The sequence below is a fragment of the Aythya ferina genome (genome assembly GCF_964211825.1).
Source record: "Aythya ferina genome assembly, chromosome: 11".
Lineage (NCBI taxonomy): Eukaryota > Metazoa > Chordata > Aves > Anseriformes > Anatidae > Aythya > Aythya ferina.
This window is the reverse complement of record NC_140307.1, coordinates 13,719,292-13,739,217: the sequence shown is the minus strand read 5'-3', so window position 1 is coordinate 13,739,217 and position 19,926 is coordinate 13,719,292. Positions and strand designations below refer to the sequence as shown.

The 19,926-nt window shown below is 41.3% G+C and overlaps 2 protein-coding genes across 11 annotated transcripts in view; one reads left to right on the top strand and one right to left on the bottom strand.

Annotated features, from left to right (window-relative positions):
• The window catches only part of NRG4 (neuregulin 4), a 45,821-nt gene extending 33,801 nt beyond the window's left edge, over positions 1–12,020 (bottom strand). Inside the window, exon 1 of the mRNA XM_084531827.1 lies at positions 11,815–12,020. The gene's annotated coding sequence lies outside the window, so the exon portion shown is untranslated. The remainder of the gene's footprint in view (positions 1–11,814) is intronic.
• The window catches only part of TMEM266 (transmembrane protein 266), a 102,498-nt gene that overhangs the window by 35,774 nt on the left and 46,798 nt on the right, over positions 1–19,926 (top strand). For 4 of the 10 annotated variants that reach the window (XM_084531802.1, XM_084531805.1, XM_084531804.1 and 1 more), the window contains 4 exons: positions 1,503–1,566; positions 7,316–7,489; positions 13,126–13,226; positions 16,616–16,804. In XM_084531802.1, the coding sequence (XP_084387928.1) occupies positions 13,210–13,226; positions 16,616–16,804 (206 nt within the window). In that variant the 5' untranslated portion in view covers positions 1,503–1,566; positions 7,316–7,489; positions 13,126–13,209. Of the gene's footprint in view, positions 1–265; positions 316–1,502; positions 1,567–5,841; positions 6,262–7,315; positions 7,490–13,125; positions 13,227–16,615; positions 16,805–19,926 lie in introns of those variants that run through there. The other 6 variants (XM_084531810.1, XM_084531808.1, XM_084531803.1 and 3 more) reach the window with 5 other exon arrangements.

Here is a 19,926-nt window from a genome sequence, read left to right as displayed (position 1 = left end):
TATGGATGTGTCCATAACTAGCTTCTGTGTGTCCCCTGTGTAAGGGGAGTGACAGTGTTGTGTTCAAGCTTAGGCTTTTTTCAGGTTGGTGCGAGTTTTGTGTTTGTTTTAGTGCATGGATAAATATATGTTTAAACCAGCTCTTGTATTTCCCCCCAAGGCACAGTTTTGCATTTTTATCGTCATTTATAACTGAACTGTTGGAAAAAAGCTTTCAGGCATGAATTTACAATAAATTAAGATCTAATAACACTGTTCACTTCAGCAGTCCATTCGCCTAGAAAATCCTGCAAGGTGTTTTCATTAAATAATCAGGTAAGACTTCCTGCTCTTTCCCAGTTTTACACAAGTTTCAACACCATATCTATGGAAAAAATGCATAGGTCAGGTTAGGAAAATCGTGTTTATGCTGTGGAATTTTGTTATTATCCTGAATATGTGCATGGCATGGCCAGGTGAGCCCCAAGCCCGCAGCTTTCATGTGTTCAGAACTTTCCTTAAGGTCACCCTGCTGCAGCAGTGCAAGTTGATTCACATTGTATACCAATTTGTCTCTGGGACAACTACTTCTCCCACGGATTTGTTGTGACATTTTTATGCTAACTCCAGCAAAAGGAGAACATTTAGGGAGAAATATTTTTAATTGTAGATGTAATTTTCCACTTTTGGATGTGAAGTGATGTAGAGGAGGGGGGAACAATATGCTGTGACCAGTCACCTCTGTCTGCTTTCAGTAGAGCACAGTTTGAGAACATCTGGACTGTAAAATGCACCTCTTGAACTTTCATTGATCAGTTCCTTGGGCTCTCAGCCATTAAGTGTATTTTTAGGTACTTGCAGTAAATCTTCTTGCCTGCTAAAGAGTGCCAAATCCATAGTTCCAGTCAGCTGCTGTTCTTCTGGATGGGAAGTATGGAAAAAAGGTTCCTGGTTTAAATAGTTAACCTGCTGCAGCGCTGCAGGCTGCAGTTTGTGCAGCTCTGCCTGGCTTGGCTTTAAACTGGCCAGCTTGGCGACTGGTGTCAAAGTCCAGCTGCAGCCGTGCTGGCTCAGCATGACCTGCTCTGATCTCTCTCTGTCTAATCCTAGGAGAAAAACTATTGGCCTGGACACAGTAAAACAATCTCTTTCATCGGCAAAACCATCTTATCTAAGAGCAGAGAAGGGAAAAAACGCGTGGGGCTTTTTCATTTTCATGGTTTACGCTTTACCCTTCCCTTTTACAAGAACAAAGATGCACAGTAATGTAAAGTGAATGGGTTGACCCCTTATCCAGGTAAAAGCTTGATGCATGCTGCAGTTAAGTGTCACACTATAGCAGAAGTATTCACTGGGACTTTAGAAATGGGACACGCTCTTTTTGAAAGGAGAAATTAGTTCTGCCCTATAAATGTGTGCTCTGTCTGCCATCTGCAGCAGTACACGAGCTAGTGGTAAAATACTCTAAAAGCATACAGCCAGCCTCAGAAGGTCTAAACTCTCTGACTGTCTTGGTCCCGTAGGAGCCAGAAGTTCTCTGCTCTCGGATGAGGGTGCCCTGTGTCTTGGCCTGCCTGCACTCAGCAGGTAAGTTTATTTTAGTCCTTTGGGTGCTGCCTTTCGCTTCTCTGAGTAGTCTCTGAAGCTCATTACATTTAGTTTGCACACCTGTCTCTTTTGTGCTTAGTAGGAAAAGAGTTTCTGTATTACCAGCTGTTAAAGAAGGGTAATGTGCACTAAAAAAACATGCTTGTTAACAGGACTTTTTTTAATTATCGCTTTTGATTCAAGACAAGTCTTCCTGTCTCAAAGCGTACCCCATTTCTCATGCTCTCTGTCCTTCAGTTTTTCCTAAAAGTATCACAAAGTATCTTAAAAGAACTTGTATTTATAAGCTATTGAGCTTGCTCAAAACTGCTCTTACTGCTGCAAACATTGTCTCAGGTTAAGCGCTTTGGAGCAGGGCTTATGTTACTTGAAAAAAACCCTTATCAAGTGCCTGCTGCATCTCTAAGTAGCGTATGAATAATAAACTTGTGGGCCAACTCCTTCTTGCCCTGGCAGACTGATCAATTCTAGGATCCTAAAAATCAAAGAATTTGGATTGTCAGCTTTTTCTCTCTCCTCTCCTGCTCTTGTAGTGGATGCCTTTGTCAGCTTGCCCTGAGAACAGAAGCGTGACACCATCCGAAAGCTCTCTATCCTGCATTTATCAGTTGTAAGCTCTTAGCAGGTCATGAACTATCAATTGTTAACCTCCTATATTTGAAATAGTATATTGAGAGTGAGCACAATAACACAAGGGAGAACAGGTTTGTTAAGGAGCAGTGCCTTAGAGCGATGAAGAGGAGAAATGATCACAGGATCCTGCCTCTTTAACCCCCTTTGCTGGTCTTTGCAGCCAACAGTTTGTCTCATAAAGCTGCTTGCTTTACAGGTCAAGTGCAGTAAATGTCTGACCTGAGGCTACTGTAGTCTGAATTCCTTGCAGATATACTGGTTTTGTTGGAGAAGTCGTATTGGTTTTGCAGTGTTTTATCTTGCTCATTCAGACAAGACTTTAAAACAATTAATTTGAGTTGTGGGAGATTGTATGGAGTTGTAGGTATTTAAAAACAAAACAAAACCAACAGCCTGTGCCAATAACACTGGGGGCTTTGTTTTCTGTTGGGAAGTGGCATCTTTCAGCTACTGAGAACCAGACCCCAAGTCAGAAACATGAATTCTGACCTCTCTGGCACTATTTTCTATGCGGTCTTGGACTTGGGTTTTAGTTAGGGAGTATGTATTCATTGCGCTTAGATTTTGGGGAAGGTGCTAGTGCATCTTTGTCTGGAGATAGCTGACTTAGCAATTGGTGACTGGCTTGAGAGTCAGTGCAGTGCTGGTGTTAAAATACTTCTCAAGAATGTCCAGCAGGCTGGCCGGTTCTTTGTGCTCTTTGGCAGCGAATGCAGCTGTAACTTGCTGTCATCCCTTCGGGTGCATTTTTCTGAGTTTCCTACCTCTTAATGTTAATGATGCTCTCCTGCTGAAGTTTTTTCTTAATTTTTCCTGAAGAGGAATTGATAAATCTTGGAAATCTGTTTGCAGCTGTAACAGACATTGCTTGGTTCCAAGCAGGAGGACAAGGTGTTGGATTTAAGAGAAAGGATTTTTAACTCTGCATTTTTTCAGTGTCTGAGGGCTTGCATTGCAACGTGGCTCCTTTGCCTGGAAACATCCTTGTATCTGATCAGTGCGTTAGAAACTCCTTTTGGATATGGGCTGCGTGTTGTGAAGCGCCAAGTAAGGCAGTGCCAAAACAGAGCTGTGGGGGCTGCTGCGTTGGGTCACCGAGCAGGGGCCAAAGCTTTCCTGCCAGGGCAGTGCTGCGAGGGGCAGTGCCCTTGGCTTGCTCTGGCAGGTGCTTGGGAAACAGCCTGGTGTGCTGCAGGATGAAGGGGGCTCTCCTGTGGAGCAGCGTGGTTGGATTGTCCTGTTTCCTTTCTCATCTTGTTTTAAGGAAAATTAGTGAGGGAACAAGCTCTTTTGAATGCATCTGCTTTACTGATCTCCTGTCTGAACTCTGGGGTAGCAGTCTGTTGCACAAATGTGCAAACATTGTATTACATTCCCCCAGCAGCCTGTGAGGTCAGTGTTCACAGAAAACTGTTGTATCACTGTTAATAAATGTTTGTTACAAATACTGAATACACAGGAAAAAGCAACAGTGCTCTGATTCAGAGTTAGTGCCAGGCATTTTAAACGGCACTTTTCTCAGCTAGTTATCTCCCTAACGCTTTGGGCTATCAAGAAACTATTAGTTCTGTGTTTAAAGAGCAGCCTAGGAAATAACGTGTGTGCCTTTTAATTGAAAATATATGAGGCTTTACGTGTTTGTTTCTTCCAATTTCTGCTATGTCTTGGTAAGTATTTGGTAGAACAATTACACAAAAGCTGACGTTTGGAATTGGCAGAGAAGCTGCAGCCAGGTGCTTGTCTACGCAATGCTTCCTGTGCTTTTGTGCTACATCTTCAGGGACAGCAGAAGCCTCCCTGGGCTGTGCAGCACCTCTGGGGTTCTCGGTGCCACCATGGTCTCTCAGGCAGACCATTTGATGAGGTGAGGGTCTTATGTCTGCATGACGAAGGAAGTCTTGCTGCCCTTGCACTGCAGTTACTTTTTGCTGCAGGACAGCGTGTGCTTCCTGTCCCAGTTCCAGAGCCAGGGGAAAGGTTTGTTCTCTTCCCTGTGCAGCTCCCTAGGCACACTCCAAACATACTCCAGCCACATCTCCTCTGTGGTGTTATCTTCCAGAGCTCAATTAAAAGTGAGGGGGGAAGGTACACACTTGGTCACTAAACGGGGAAATGACGGGTTAACACGGCTGTCCTGGAAGGGCTGCTTGCTTCGGGCTGTAAGCAGGTCTGTCAGGGTTGAGCCTGCTTCAGCTGGGGCCGGGTCCCCCACCACCAGGAATTTGTGGCAGAAACCCAGCTGCTGGCGTGTCGTAAGTGCATGCCATTGCCTGCTGAGGGAGCCAGGGTTATGCACGTGAGTGTGTTGGCTGTTTAGTAAAATAATGCTTATCAGCACGCTGCATGCTCTGATAAGGGCATCCAGTCCTGTGGTTTGGGCTCCACATGGCCAGGTGAGGTTTCTCCCAGCCATGAGCAGTACAACGGGGGTGACCACACGCACTGTGCGAAATAGCTGACTTTTTTCTGAACTATGAGGTAGGACACGAGATCAGGATTGTCAGCTGTCTCATCTAGCAGAATGAGGTTTAACCTGCATGCATCAACGGGACAAAATACTACAGGTATCTGTAGTCGAAACAGTTGGGCTTTTTGTTGCCAGAAGCCAAGCTACAAGGTGTAGCTTTGTGCCTGGGGGAAGAGCGATGTATTTCACAGTAACAGGCTGGCTGCTACATGCTTGCTTTTAAGATGCACAGCGAAGCCATAAATTCATGTAAAGTTATTGTGCTTTGTCTGAAAGGCTGCCTCTAATATTTATCATGAATGACAGAACCTAGCTACTTCTCAAAAGTGTATTTGTAGTGTGGTTGGTTCTTGCAGTGAAATCCTTAGTCCCAGGTGCTGGCTATGACTTGTCCAATGGTGTGACCAGACTTAGTAGCCGTCTACTGGAGTTCCTCTTGCTCATGTAGTGCTGACTGTAAGATGGAATTGGTCTGAGGAACTTTTTTCTCTGTCTCCTTACATATGAACATACTATTTACTGGCCTCACAGAGCCTGTATTGGTAAGATGAATTGAGATCCTTAGCTCCAAGAAAAATAAGTGCCAAAAACTTTTCAGATGCTTCTTCTGTTTTTACTCTGTTCTGATTGTAGTGTTCTGAATCTTTTGTATTTTGGGTGATGTTGGCTTCTCTGGAGAACCAGAGAACAGTTCTAACAGTTCCCAAAGGACTTTCAGAATCTGTGCCTAGGATGCTAGACAAAAAATAGTTTTCCTGAGGAAGGCTGAAGTCTAATGGCTAATTAATGGCTAACGCGTTAATCTAAAGGTATGAACAGATACTGAAGCTTATGTCTATTACAAAGTTCACATGTAAGTAAGATGAACTACAGGTATTGTGGGTGCAAATTAAAATGTAATGAGTTCTGATCATTTTCATGGCAAACATGGGGCAGCCCTAGGACATTCACATGCCTAAAACCCAATCCCTAAGACAGCTTGACAGTGTCGTTCCCCTGAGCTGAGGCACTTTCTTTAGAGGGACCTCTCAAAGCAGGGAGACTTTTTGTGTTCCTCTGTCTTGAGTTAAAAAATCCTGTGTGAAGTTTCTGCTCTGCTCAAGTCAATTGGTATTTTACTGTTACATTCAAGTGGACTTGTATGTTTACCTCAGACACCATTGGCAGACTGCAAAAAGTGAAGTTCGTGCGTGATTAACTGTAAGCTAATGAGAGAAGGCAGATTTCTTTATAGCACTAAAATTATTCACACTAACATGGTGAAAAGGGTGTGTATTTTTCCTTCGCTATTCTAAAGAGTGGCTGGACTTATCTTGCTTGGATTGAAAACAAAAGAAAAAAATAACACACGGATGTGGCTTGGAAACAAAGACATGGCTGCAGGTCTCTGGTTAGTGACTCTTCACTGCAGTTCTGAGAAGTTAAGGGGGAAAAATAAAATAAATAAAAAAAAGAGCTTGAAACCAAATCCAAGAGCTGATTCCTGGCAGACACCAGCAAACCAAGCTTCTTTGAGACGGAATTGCTCCTTGATTTGCTTCTATTAATAACACAGCTGACTTCAAATGACTCAGGTAGGTTAATGTTACACATTTGAAATTCAGGAATAAATTGTTGCCATGAAATAAATATCAGCCCATCTATGTTTGCTTGGGTTTGAAATCTTTATATTCTTAACTAAAATCTACTTTAGACTTCTTTTTTCCGCGTTTGAGAACCAGAACTTGTGACCCAAAATATTGAGGGGGAGGAGGTGCCAGACTGCCTTTGTCATAAAGTTGATGCAAGTTGCCTTCTACCCATGTGCTAGCTTAGCCCAGAGCTGTTTCATTTCCAAGACTGGAAAAAAACAGATGCTTTCAGTCTAGTGGTGCTGTTAATGCCAGGCTGATGTCTATCAACATGTGCAGTGGCACACAGCAAATGCCAAGCTTTCCAGCTATGAGCCCAGAAGCAGCATCAGGCCTGAGCTATTTATCTGAGTCCATGGTCAGCGTTTGTATCATCGTACTGGGCTGTATAGAGGTCATCTCACTAGAAGCCCCATCTGGTCTAAGTGGTGCTGCTTGGTATGTGTAGGTATACCTTCACTTTTTCCTCAAATAGAAGTGCTTTTTCTAGCAGTTAGAGGTGTGAGCAGAGCAGGAGGTGTTGAGATGTGCAGTAAAACAGTGCAAGCTGACAGCCTTATGCCTAATGCTTGTATTTGAGACACCAAGCATTCTTTTGTGGTTTCACTTATTAAACAGACCCAAACCTTCAAAGACTAGATTAATCTGTAAATGGGCCTTTTGAATACGTGGTTGCTCTCTCCTTCGTTCTCTGGACTTGAGAGTCCATTAGTGTGGTTTGTTTTCCTCCTTTCACTTTAACCACACCAGGAAGCTACAGAGGAACAATGTTGGGGAAACTAATTTACTGCAGGTAAATGGGGATGATGTGTAATGTGGTGGGGTAAATAGCAAGCTTGGAGAGTTAATCCAGAGTTAGAGGCCAAATGAGTACTCTCCATACTAAACGTGCGCATGCCCCTTGTTAAGGAGCTAACTTTCTGTTTGGGTGGCCTTGGGAGCTGCTCAGTTCTTCCAGAATTTTGAGATTCCTCATAACTCTCGTTATTTGCCATAGGTTGTTAAAACTCTTCAAGAAGAAGGCCTAGAGAAGTACCTTTTCTTCGTCCCCTGATGTCTTCAGATTTAGCTATGTTGTGAATTGCTGAAGTACCTGCTGGCTGTTGTGCTTTTCCTGGAAAATGTTGGTAGTGCCTCAGAACAACTGACTGCAGCTGCGACAGCAGCACTGGTATGTACTGTACAGTAATGCGAATTGGAAGGGCAGCGTGGGCACGGGCTGGGATGCTTTTGTGTCACAGAAGCCTGTCTGTAGGTAGGCCTGCTGTGTGGCTCCCTTCCCCTCTCCCCAGTTCCCCAGTGAAGAGGCAGCAGAGGGAAGGATTGTAGGAGGAGTCCCTCCATAACCATCCCAAGCAGAGCAGCTCCTCCAATCTCTCTGTCTGAAAGTACCACGTGCTGCAAATCTGCAGGTGCCCTGGAAGAGAGGGGGCTGGACTGGGCTATCCTGGGAGTTTGTATTGGCTTAGTCTTCCTCTGATGGGTTTTAATTTGTCCTGAGGTCCAAGTTTGCAGTACTGAAAGCTCCAGATTCAAACAGTGCTCATAATGTGTTGTGGAGCGATTATGCTTGTGCAGAAAATTATTTTTTCTCTTCTTTTGCCTGTCTAAACTTCTCTAGGAAGTATGAACTATACTTACAAATAACGAGACAGTTTTTAGTTACATGATTACATGTCTTCCCACCCCTCAGCATTCTGCTTAATTTCAGCATACAGGATGATCCCACAAGGGGATGGAGTTATAGCTGCATGAGCAAGTTCCAATCTGCCACTTCCTAATTTCTGGATGCCTGACTTTTTTTCCAATAAAAATACCTTCCCTGTGATGGAGTTGTTTTTTTGTTTTTTTTTTTGTTTGTTTTTTTTTCTTAATGATGTATTAAAGAACTTGGCTGTAGATCACTATGACAAAGAGAAAAGTTTTAATGTCCCATTTTTTTCCTTGAAATAAAAAGCTCTATCTTTTGTACCTCTCTCCTCTTCTGGATATTGTATAGGAATATTGAAGCTACAAATAGGGTTGGGTATCTGCAACTGTTAAAATACATGTAATATGAATCAAATGTAGTTGGTTTGTTGAGCAAATTATTTTGCTGTTTGTTTTCTGTGAGATTTCTGCATTCATAACCTACTAATAAATTTAAAAATATATATATATATTTTTAAAACAAAGGACACTTTAAGTGTCCATATCTAGAGCCATATAAACAGATAATTCCTTAATGTTGGGTAACTGACAGTGGATTTGGGGAGGGGCGGTTTAGTCAATCTTGTTTTTTTAATCATGATGAATCTCTTAATTTTTGTTCAACCTGGAGTGATGAAAGGAAGTATTGCTACCTCTTCTGCAGGAGTTTTTCAGGGTTTCCCTGTCAGAAGAGCAGGCTGCTGGATTTCTGAAGGAAACACTGACATACATGACCATTAAAATTTTCTAAACGCAAACGCATGGAGCTGGTGAACATTCACCCAGATGTTGAACTGAAAACATGCCATAATTGCCAGGTTGTGACCCTAGGGAGCCTAGTTTCAATCTCTAAGAAATGTAACTTTTACTGGTATAGATAAGTGATGAAATAGAATTTGTGCCAATCTTCAAGGTGATAGCAATGCTGTTAATCACAAAATCCCACGTGGCTAGGCTGATTCACAATTAGCTACCCCTGAATTACACTTCCCCTTTCTCTTTGAAAGCTCCTAAGGGTAACATTGAGTTATGTATTTCCCCTAGCCCTATTCAAAGTTATTTGCACCTTTCTGGATAGCTCTGTTGCTTCCTTAAGATTGTCTGATAGGAACTTTTAATAGCCATAAATTCCTTGTAAATACTAGATGTATAAGAAATTTAATTTATAGACTAAACTAACGTAACTTACTTTGCACAAACTAAACAATTCCATTTCCTTGTGTACTAGATTCAATATAAAAGCTTTAATGTCACACACACACACAAATCCAACAAAACACGAGAAGAAAAAGCCCTAAAGAGAGGGCTGCTTTTCATTTCCCCCTTTGTAAATCTGTTAAGCATTTCCAGGTCGGATGCTTATTCCAGTTTAATATCACCAACTGCGAGAGCTTGGCACATTATCTTAGGTTTAAGTCTTTCTGAATTAAGCTGCTTTAAGTATTTCTCCACCATGCCATTTGTTCCCGTGGCCGTGCCCACGCACCACTGCCCTACCCCCCTTTTGCTGACACAGCTATTTTTGGAGCTGTAGTGTGACCTGCACCAGGGAAGCAATCCCGCTTCAAGAAAAGTACAGAAATTAAAAACAAACCAAAAAAATCAGCTGCTGTTGTTGATTAAAATGCCATATTTTCCTGATCATGCTCACAGTAATGGTCTATGTGCATGGTTGGGGCAGGGGAAGAGGGCGAGACAGAGACTGTAGAAGAATGCCTGAAGCTTGTTACTGCCCCAACAGCAGCGTTGTGGCCACGTGCTGCCTGTTGCATGTACTTTGCCTGCATCTGGTGAGCCTGTTCACCTCCGAGCTTCTGTTAGGGGGCTGTGTGGAAGAACCTTCAGTTAGAAGAACAGGTCAGAATCTGGCTGCCTAGATACTTGTCAGTATAGAAACTCAGGTGGCTCTTTCCGTGTGTTTCATGCAAGAGCTCACAGCATCATGATGATAACCCGGGGAGAGTGGGAGCAAATACAACAAATACTGTGAGACGTGTTGTCTTGACTTCAGCTCAGCTAAAGAAGATACAAGCTAGCAGGGACTCTGGTATAAAAAGCTTAAATTAAGCCATCTTCCTCTTCCCTGTATCTGCTTTTTTTTTGTTTTGTTTTAATTCAGGCTTTTTTGTGCCCCATTGTGGCACATTTTGTGAGACTGTCTAAAGCAGTGCTAAAAGATTTTAATGCAGATGTGGAATATAAATTTTTTTTGAAGTTACTTTTTAAAAAAGCTTTGTACTTTAAAGCATGCACCATCTTACACATACAGTGATTTTACGTACGCTTTCCCAGCTGTTCTGTATGTTGCATTGTTTCAGCTGACCTCCATCTGCTTATTAGCAAGCTATGGCTAAGGTGTGGTGACTGACAGCAGAAGGTTGTTTTAAACATTAACAAATTAACTCAGACAGGATGGATCTGTGCTGGGCAAGGGCAGCAGCATCAACCTTTGCTCAAGCTCTATAGCACATGACACTGCTTTTCATCCTGCGTGATTCTGAGCATAACCTGTGAACTGTGAAGCAGCTGTGTGCCTGTGCCCCCACACAGGAAGGGGTAAAAGAAATCGTAATTAAACAGAAAGTAGATTACAAATGTCTTGGAGACACCAGTGTGTGTGATATCTGTGCAAGGAACAGAGAAAAGCTGAAGGGATTGAGAGGCAAATAAAGCATTTCTAAGCACTTCAAAGGTCTTGCTTCAAAAAGAGCTCAGTGAATTGGGTGCAACTTCCTTCGCTTACTGCAGACAGGTGAAGAGCTGAGTCAGCTCTGCCGAGATCTGAACTGTGAACTTACGTGTTTTAAGCTAGGCTATGAGCCTACAAGCTTGACTCTGCACAGAAAACCATGTGCAGAAATATGCTTCCCTTCAGACTACGCTGTCTTCTCGGTACATGCAAGCTGGTGCCTTAGTCATTCAGTCCAGTGAATATTTCTGGGTTTTACAACAGTTCAAAGCTTGCACACGAAACATCTGGGGGCAATTCTTTCCTTTGTGTTGTATCACCTCTTGAAATTAATTATAATTCTGTTTAACTTGGGAAACTGTGCTCCTTCCACAGCCATCTCTCCTTGAAAATACTTGAGCTGCAGAACAAATAGAACTGCTGAACTCCCACAAAACTGGCATCACTCGTACTCACGTGGCAGCTCGGCCAGTACCATGTGCTGTCTGGTTTCAGTACCAAGAGGCAGACAAAAAAGGCACCCTGAAACTGCTAACTAATGCCCTCAGGTGAGACCACGGCAATTTTTGCCTCCTGAGCAGTGACTGGGCTAGGTGCAGATAGGGCAGTACAGGGACGTTTCCACTCAGGTGGTGGATGGAAGCCCCAAAGGTTGCCTGCCTTCTGCCCCTGCTCATCGCTGCTGGCAGGCAGGAGAGCCACATCATTGCCCTTTGCCTACTCTATATCCTAGAGGAAGGCAAGCGAGAGATTAAGTACAGGGAAAGGAATTCTCTCTGCTGTGCCTTGTTGCCTTTAAACACTGCTCAGTTGCACAGAAATTTCCTGTAGAACTTGGAAGTGTTTTACATCGCTTTAATGAAGTTTTGTACATAGCGGCTAGGTGGGCTGGAGTGGATAGAAAGATGAAGTTTCTGCAAATAGCAGTACGTGCTTGTGTATAGCCTAGGAAAAAGCATGAATCCTCCTAATCCCTTTAGGATATAGATACAACCTATTACATCCATTTTGAAGGTTTCTATTGTGCTGCTCTCTTACTGGGGGCACCATTAACCACTTGTCTTTTCAGTTCATTAAATCAGCTAACACATTAGTCATCTGCATCAGAAATTACTCACTTTTGCCACTTTTTCTCTCAGGAAGGCTCCACTGAGTCCTTTGGAGACTTGACTCCCTTTTCTCCTTCCCCGTTTCTTTCCACGTTTCTCCCCTCAGTTTGCGAGTGCCTTATGGCATGGTAGCGATCCCTTCGGCGAGGGTGCCTTGGACTCTGCTCCCTGGGGAGCCCTCAGAGTTATCAGAGGGTTCGTAGCCGTGAGTTGCTCCTTCGCTCCTGGTGGTCAGCAGATGTTTCCTGCAGAGCTGCCAGCTCCAGGAGGAGGGGGCAGGTCTGGCTTACTGGTGCTGCTACTGGTCGGATCTGGTTGAGTGAGGAAACAAAGTTCTGCTTGAATGAGAATGTATTTCTAGCTTAAAAAAACAAACAACACATACATTGCATGTTCAGGTCATGTTAAGGATTTGCAGTGTTGCTGGCCCCCCTGTTATGACTTAAGTTCCCTAAAAATATTGAGATTTATTTAAAATAATAATTTTTAAAATCTAGCTGTTGTGTTTTTAGTCTTCCTGTTTGTCAAAGCTCCTTTGGGAGAGAAGTGGTGAATATTAGCACTCTCCCAGATAGATGGTGAGTTTTCATCTCTGTGAAAAAATTCAGTTTTAGTGCCATTTCCTAAATCAGATGCATCCCATGTGCCTTTTATTCTCAAGGCTTGCAAACAGGAGTGCAGTAAGATTTTCAATTTCTGTTTCAGTCTCACAGGACAGGTGCAGGGTGCCATGTCCTTTACCATTGTCCTAGGCTGACTGCTTGAGCAATAGGTTTGGGTAAAGCACTTAATTAAAAATAGTTTTGTTCTATTTTGTTTTTGAAAAGAGTTGTGAAGTTCAAAACAAAGCTGATGGTGACATTCTGGTTTTGTTGTGTGCCAGTAGGTGTAACAGTAGCTGTTACACAACTGTCATGGGCACAAATTCACCGTATTCCTTCAGCGTGTGATTTTAAATAACATTTAATTTTAAGAAATTATTTTAGTGGTTTGCTGCCTTGGGGATATAATGAATGAAATAATTCAAGGATCGAGAATACAAGGAAACAGACTCCCATTGATACCAAATGGATGTTGAATTAAAGCTGTACTGTATCAGATAAGGTTTATCTGAAACAAGTTGGGTTGTTGCTCTGACTTTACAAGTATTGAAATCTTATAGATAAGTGGAGTGTGTGCGTTTTTCTGGAACATGTATGTTTTCTGTTTTAAAGTCAGTCGTGTTTCTTTTCTTCATATGAATAACTAAATGTTTTTGGCTGCCTTATCTACATGAGGAGGATGATCACAGTCTAGACCCTTTCTTTTCTGTATACCCAGGCACGTTATCTAGAAAATTTGAGAATGGATTGACTATATTTTACATTATTGCAAGTTTACAGGACGTGAAGTAAAGCCTTGGAAATGACGCTACAAATGATGTAAGTTCAGTTTTATTATTTGGTATCAAATGATTACCAAGGATTGTACTTTCATTATATTTATGTTTCCATTGTAAACACTCAACTGATACTAACAGTTCAGCCTGTTAATGACTCTGTGTATAAAGTTCAATATAGAAAGTATTTTCTATCATCATGGAAATAGTTTGGTGTTATTGTCAGTAATATGCTAATTTACCAACTGCTATTTCTGTTAAAGTACAGTAAGAATATCTTTTTGTATTTTAGTTACTGATTTTAATTATTTAGCTTATAACCCTGACAGTAGCTTTACAAAATCTCTCATGATATCATTTTCTATGAATTTCTGTTTCTTATATGGTATCCTTTAGATTATATTTTCCATCTACTAAAACCTATTTATCAGTAGGTTTTATTCTCACGAGCTTGTTGTTTTCCATTCTGGTTCCCTTTGGTCTAGGTACAACACAAATGGAGATTTTGCCATACGTAAATCTGGTACATTTTCCAAATGTGTTAGTGGGCTTAGTTGGTTAGTTGTTTGAATTATCATCTCGATAACAGCCTATCTAAACTATTTGACAACATGAACTAATTTTTAAAAGACACTCGCCAAAGTATCAGAAGAAGTCAGGAACACGGTTCCAATTAGAAAATGGAGAACAAAACTTTGTAGACAAAGCTAATGTTCATCTCTATTCAGTATATTAATTTGTAATTGAAAATTGTAATAGTAAATTATCCTTTGGCTTCCAGTAGCATTTGTGCTCCTGAGGTCCTGAGCTTTGCTTGAAAATCCCACCACCTCATTATTTCTCTAAATGGTCTAGAAACTTAAAACAAGATACATGTTGTTATGGAGGTTTATATGTGAGCAGGTGTCTATGTGTGTACATAAATGCAATGTAGCTTTACCCCTTCCATAAAGTAGAGGAGTTTACCTGAATAAGAACACCTAGAAAAAGAATCACAGGGGAGATAAAATAGACAAACTCACAACATGACCAAAAATGTCAATGCAGCCCTTTGGAGTTCTTTCAACTGCGTTCTAGATTTTTAGACTTTGTTTTGCCTCTTGCAGAAAGCTCATCTTAGAAGGCTAGAACTTCTGTGCAAAAGAGCTGGAATCAGTTAAATACTGTAACCACTGCTGATTGGGTTGCATCCTCCAACATGACCAGTCCTCAGTAAGTGCCATATAAGGATAGTTACAGCTTATTTTAAATACACCATAACAATTCCTACCTGCAGGAGAATGTTGTTGTGACATTGAGAGAGTTCCATCAGTATTACCGGAAAAGAAAGTTGCTACTTTGAGAAGGAATAGTAGGATTTGGTCAGTTATCTGAAGAGTGTGAATTAGCAGAAATAGCATGAAGGCAGTGAGTGCTTTGGATGTGTTACTGCGAGACAATAGCTGAAAACTACTTTGTCATGTCTACGTCAGACCCGTTGCTTTTTTCCTTTCCTTTCACCACAATTCTTGCAAAGCTGCTTGCCAACACTAGTCTGTTGGCATATTTGTTTTGCTTTTCGGTCACATCAGACTCTGTCTACCATGTAGTCAGTTTAAGAAATACAAATGTAAATACTTTTGGGAGGGGAAGGCTGCACTAATCCATTTTCCTTTTTCCTTTGTTATACTGGAAATTTGATTGCTCTGTGGACTTCCATGTAAAACTGAACCAGCTTATCTTGGACTTGTAAACGTAAAGGTCCACAGGATGGCACTAAAGGTGAAAATCAAAGAAATAACATTATTTCTAGAATTGGCTCCTCCCTCTGGGCTTCCAATTCCTGTTTGTTAACAGACAAATACAATTCTATTGGAAATTCCAAGAATCTCATTACTTTCAATCATTAGTTAGGCAAAAAATAAACTAAAACCAGCCTTTTAGTTGTTTAAATGGTAGTGCCTCCCTTCATTTCGGCTTTCTGACATAGTATGACACAATCGCAGCCTTCCTCTGACAAATACTTGAGTTATAACAGCATTTTCAGATTTTTCAAATGACTTTCTTGTGTAATGCTGGTAGTGATCAGCTCCTTTAAATTTAGGAATGTTTTCCATCCAAAAGGGTTAGTTTAATGGTTAGGCTCTGAGCAATAGGGTTTTTGTCTCTCTTTTGCTTAAAATTTTAGTTCCTTTAACTGCATCTTCAGACTTACAACATACATGAGTTAAGAACTCTTCTAAATTATTAATTTTTCTGGAAAAATGAACTGTTATTCAGGGTGCTTTAATAGCTGGAAGATTTTAATAAGCTTCTTTAAGAACAAAATCACCACAATGAAGTCACATAACAGAGGGAAGTTGGGTGCTGTGCACTTTTTAACTATATCCCTAAGGAAAAAGTATCTTCACACCTGCTGTTGAAAACCTCTGAGAACTAGCCTGAGATTTCTTGAGAAGTTAACAAACTTCCCTGGATGAAAGCTAGAGCAGATTATGTTTGCACCCTACTTTGAATCAAAAGGAGCAAGTAGCATTCACTGGGGACTGCAAAGGATCAGTCCCTGCTGGGACTCGACATACAAGGTTTCTCCTAAAGTGAAGTCATCCTTCGTATGTACTAGATAGTATGCTAGCTGACCAAGTTTGGGTTTCTAGGTAAGTACTATCTTATAAACATGGAAGACATGCCTGCAGTTAGACACTTTCATGCAGTTTGCATTAATGTTAGTGGTCTGGTAGACAAATGTATGTCCAGACTTAAAAGCTGTTCATATGTCTACTTAAGATAACTGTTATAAATAAGTTCTGAATCTTTGTTCTGCTTTCAGAATTATTTTGAAATAACTTGTAACAGAATGATATTTTGTGGTTGAATGCAACCAAGTCACCAGCCATCAAAAATCTGGCTATACTGACCGACAGTGAAAGAGGGATCATATTGCATCTAGTAACTAACAGCTGATATGTACATAATTCATAAGCTGAACTATTCATTGTTCCCTGATTTAAGTTACAAAGCAGTGAGTTGTTAATTAAGTTAGTCGCATGCCTCCTTTCTGTTGTTCTTGTCTGTTTTGCACAAATATTTTGCATTTGGGTTCATACATTGTTTCTATTTTTGTATGTTTATAACACTTTCATTTTTATTTAGTACTTCTGAAGCAGCTTCAGCAGAGTGAAATGTTCTCTTTTATCTGTGAGGGTTCTGTTGATTTCAGTGAGATGTACTGAAGACAAGTTTAGAGAGATCTGGTCTTTCCCCCTCAAAAAGGTTGCCTCCCTCGGTGACTTTGCAAGGGCCATTTCAGTTGTCTGTTTTTTTGGGTTCACTGAAGTTACTGTCTTAACCTTATTTTTACTTGTTTGTTTATATATGTTTATATAATGTAGACGTATACGTGTGCTTATCTGTAAAGAAGGAAGTGTTTTTTATCGCTGATTATATTTTCAGGCCTACAATAGAAGGCAGTGTTTCAGAAGTTGAGATAATTTCGCAACAAGTGGAAGAAGAGACCAAAAGCATTGCTCCTGTACAGCTTGTGAATTTTGCCTATCGAGATCTCCCATTAGCCGCACTTGATCTGTCTGTGGCTGGGTCCCAGCTTTTGTCAAATTTGGATGAGGAGTACCAAAGAGAAGGGTAAGTGGAAAGGACAGAATTTAATGTTCTAGTGTTATGTTATAGGAATTTCACAGCCTGCAAAAAATATATATTAAAAAAAAATATACAGCTGGAGAAGAACAGCCAGCCAGTTGTCCTTAAACTCATTTTAAAACCACTGTCTCAGAATGGAAATGACTTTTCTGAATATAACTGATCAATGCTGGTTTGGGGCTCTTTGAAATTACATAATTCATAGCAGCTACTCGACCACAGTCTGGAAACTTTCTGTCAGACAGAGGAAAGTAGACTAAGCCTTATCAGACAAGCAGAACGGCCTGGTGAAAGGTCTTCATTTGAGGGGTTTCAGGAGGCTTTCAAGATAACAAAGGGTTAACTACTGTGATTCTTTTATGTCACTGTACATCTCCTGACCGAAAGATAGTGACTTAGTGCTGCTAATTCCAGAACAGATCGTTACTTTTCACAGAATAATTTGTACTGTGTAGTTTGCTTATGTGAGAACATGGTCATTGATGGTATCAGCATATTACTCTCGCTTTTGTAGAACAACTGCTCCAGTTTTATTGGAATGAAAGATCTTAACCAGTTCATAACATTTGCTCAAGCATAACCCAGTGTAAGCTTACGTAGCATTGTTATTCTGCAGAACATAAGAAGTTGTCTTTATGCCTGATTCAGGCTTTAAGTGGCTGTAGGTGGGCTCTTGTGCTAATTTTTTCATGAAAGTGTTGGGTCAATTGGAAAGAATCTAGAGCTAGGCAGTGAGAATGATGAGAGGTGCAGAAAACCTGCTGTTAGAGGACTGATGGAAGGAACAGTTTGCATTTCACATGAAGAGACTTTGGGGGAAATTATAAGGGTCTTCTCAGTGAGGAAGTGAAGTCTGTTCCATCTCCATGGAGTGTAGAGCAGGAAGTAAAGAGCTTGAATAGCAGCAAGGAAGAGAAGAATAAGGTTAGCAAAGTGCTGGGATAGACTAAATTGCTGGGTGTGCATGGGGAAGAGGGCAGTAGAATTGCAATAGCTAGATGTCTTAAAGAAAACACAGCTGTCAGGAACGTGAATGTGAACAGTGTAGTTCAACGTCTGTTGGCACAGAGGTTCAGTGAGTGCTTGTGCTTAGCCCCTCTGATTCTGTGATTACTACGCACGGTGTGTTACACTGGATGTATATATACTCCACTGTCGGTAAGAACCATCTAAAAGCACTTCACAGAAAGCCATACAGAGCCATGATGAAGACATTAATAAGCCTCCAATTATTGGTGGCTGAATGTGTTTTAACATGTGCTCAGAAATCAGCAAAGAGACCTGCTTGATCTCTGCTCAGCAGGTATTCTGTATGGTAGTCAGGAAGGAGTACAGAGGAAAGACTCTTGCCTTTAATTTCTTTCCAAATTAGACTTTGTGAGACATCTCCAGAAAGTTGTTTCTCCAAACAAGGGGAAATACATTTCAAGTAGGTTATGTAAGTACGGTACAACTGTAACATAAAATAGCCTGCATAGCAAAAGAGGCACTTGAAAATTAATTTGAGTATGCAGGTGTAACCCTCAGGATATTTTGGTGCTAAGTAAATACTAGTTTTGTTCAAATATGCATTTTAATAGATTTTTATGATCTGAAACTCCATTCTTCACTGTGCCAAAGTGCACAGATCTCTCTATGTGACTTTTTGAGCAGCCTTGCAGTCTAAGCATGGAAATAGACTTATCATTCTTTTCCTCAGCAGAGATCCCTTCCTTCACACAGACTTCTTTTGTGGCTTTATCGCTCTGAATGGAAATAAGCAGGTGCCATCCAGACTGCCCAGCTGTAGAGGGGATTCTGTGAAGAAAATTCAGAGCTTTAGTTTGTATATCTCAGTGCATTTTGGCTGAGTAAGTTCCACTGAGTCCTAGGGCTGCATCTTCCTTGTGGGAAAGGCTCCTTCTTTCTTTCAGAAGCGCTGACTGCAGCTGAGATCCTGTGAAATTTAGGAGCAGAGTCGAGCTCAAGAAGGCCCTAAGCAAAAGTAAAATTCTGTCTCCTTACGACCTCGTGGCTTGTTTGGGAATATGTCTGGTTTTACAAGAGTGCTTTAATTCCATTCTAGTGGCCTGGTTAGATGTGGCTGGCTCACTTCTCTTCCACCTGGGTAGGAAGGATCTATGGTGAGTCAGATCAGCCTGGTACAGGACCTGCCAGCTTCCTCTCCCTCATATTTGGAGAGAATGGTGTGGGAATGGCAGTGCAGGAAGTGACAGAAAATGTTTAAGTCCTTGTATTTTCTGCAAGTATCTATATTCATGACTGTGAAGCTCTGTGCCCACCACTTCTGTACAGGTTGCAAGTGGAGATACAGGAAGGTAGAGCTAATGCTGGAGAGTACTAAAAGGGGATGTTGGCCTCATCTTTGTCTCATGGCAGTCTGCCTTTATCACAGACCTCCAAATGTTACCTGCTACATACTTTTCCCTGAGAATTTCAGGGAAGGTGCCAGCCTCTCTGACCTGCATATATTCTGTATGGCTCTGTTGGTCTCGATCTGTAGCCAACCTAGACAAACTGTACTTATTCAAATTGCAAGGCTCTGAGTAGGAAAGTCTGGTGCATGCCCCCTTCTTGGGAAGATGCAATAAGAAAATGGTAGGGATTTGGGAAATACTGGGTGGTTGTCACAAGCTGCATCTGTCTGTTGATGGGATGCTTTTATTTATCTGAGAGATTTTCTCTCAATAAACCCAATATTAATTGGCAAGCAGGAGCAGGTGGGTGATAGCTCAGCTCTCCTTGTGTGCCTGGAAACTCTCAAATGGCATCAGACCAGCTACCCCTCACACAAGAAATTGGGGATGGGGGGGAGGGGAGGGAGGGAAGAGAAAGGAAAAGTAAACAGAAAATTATGATCTGTCTTTTATTAGGCAGATCATATGTAAACTGACATCCCATGGCTTTAAAGATACTGGAATCAAAGCCTTATTTTGTGCAGTTTGATGTGGCTTTGCTCTATTGTATCAAATGCTCATGGCAGGCAGTTTCCATCTCTCAATGTTACCAAAGGAATTATGTAGGAAGTTTGAGCTATTTCCGTCAGAAATTCAGTTTACAACTATGATCCATGCACTAAGCAACAAAGAAAGGACTGCAGATTTTAT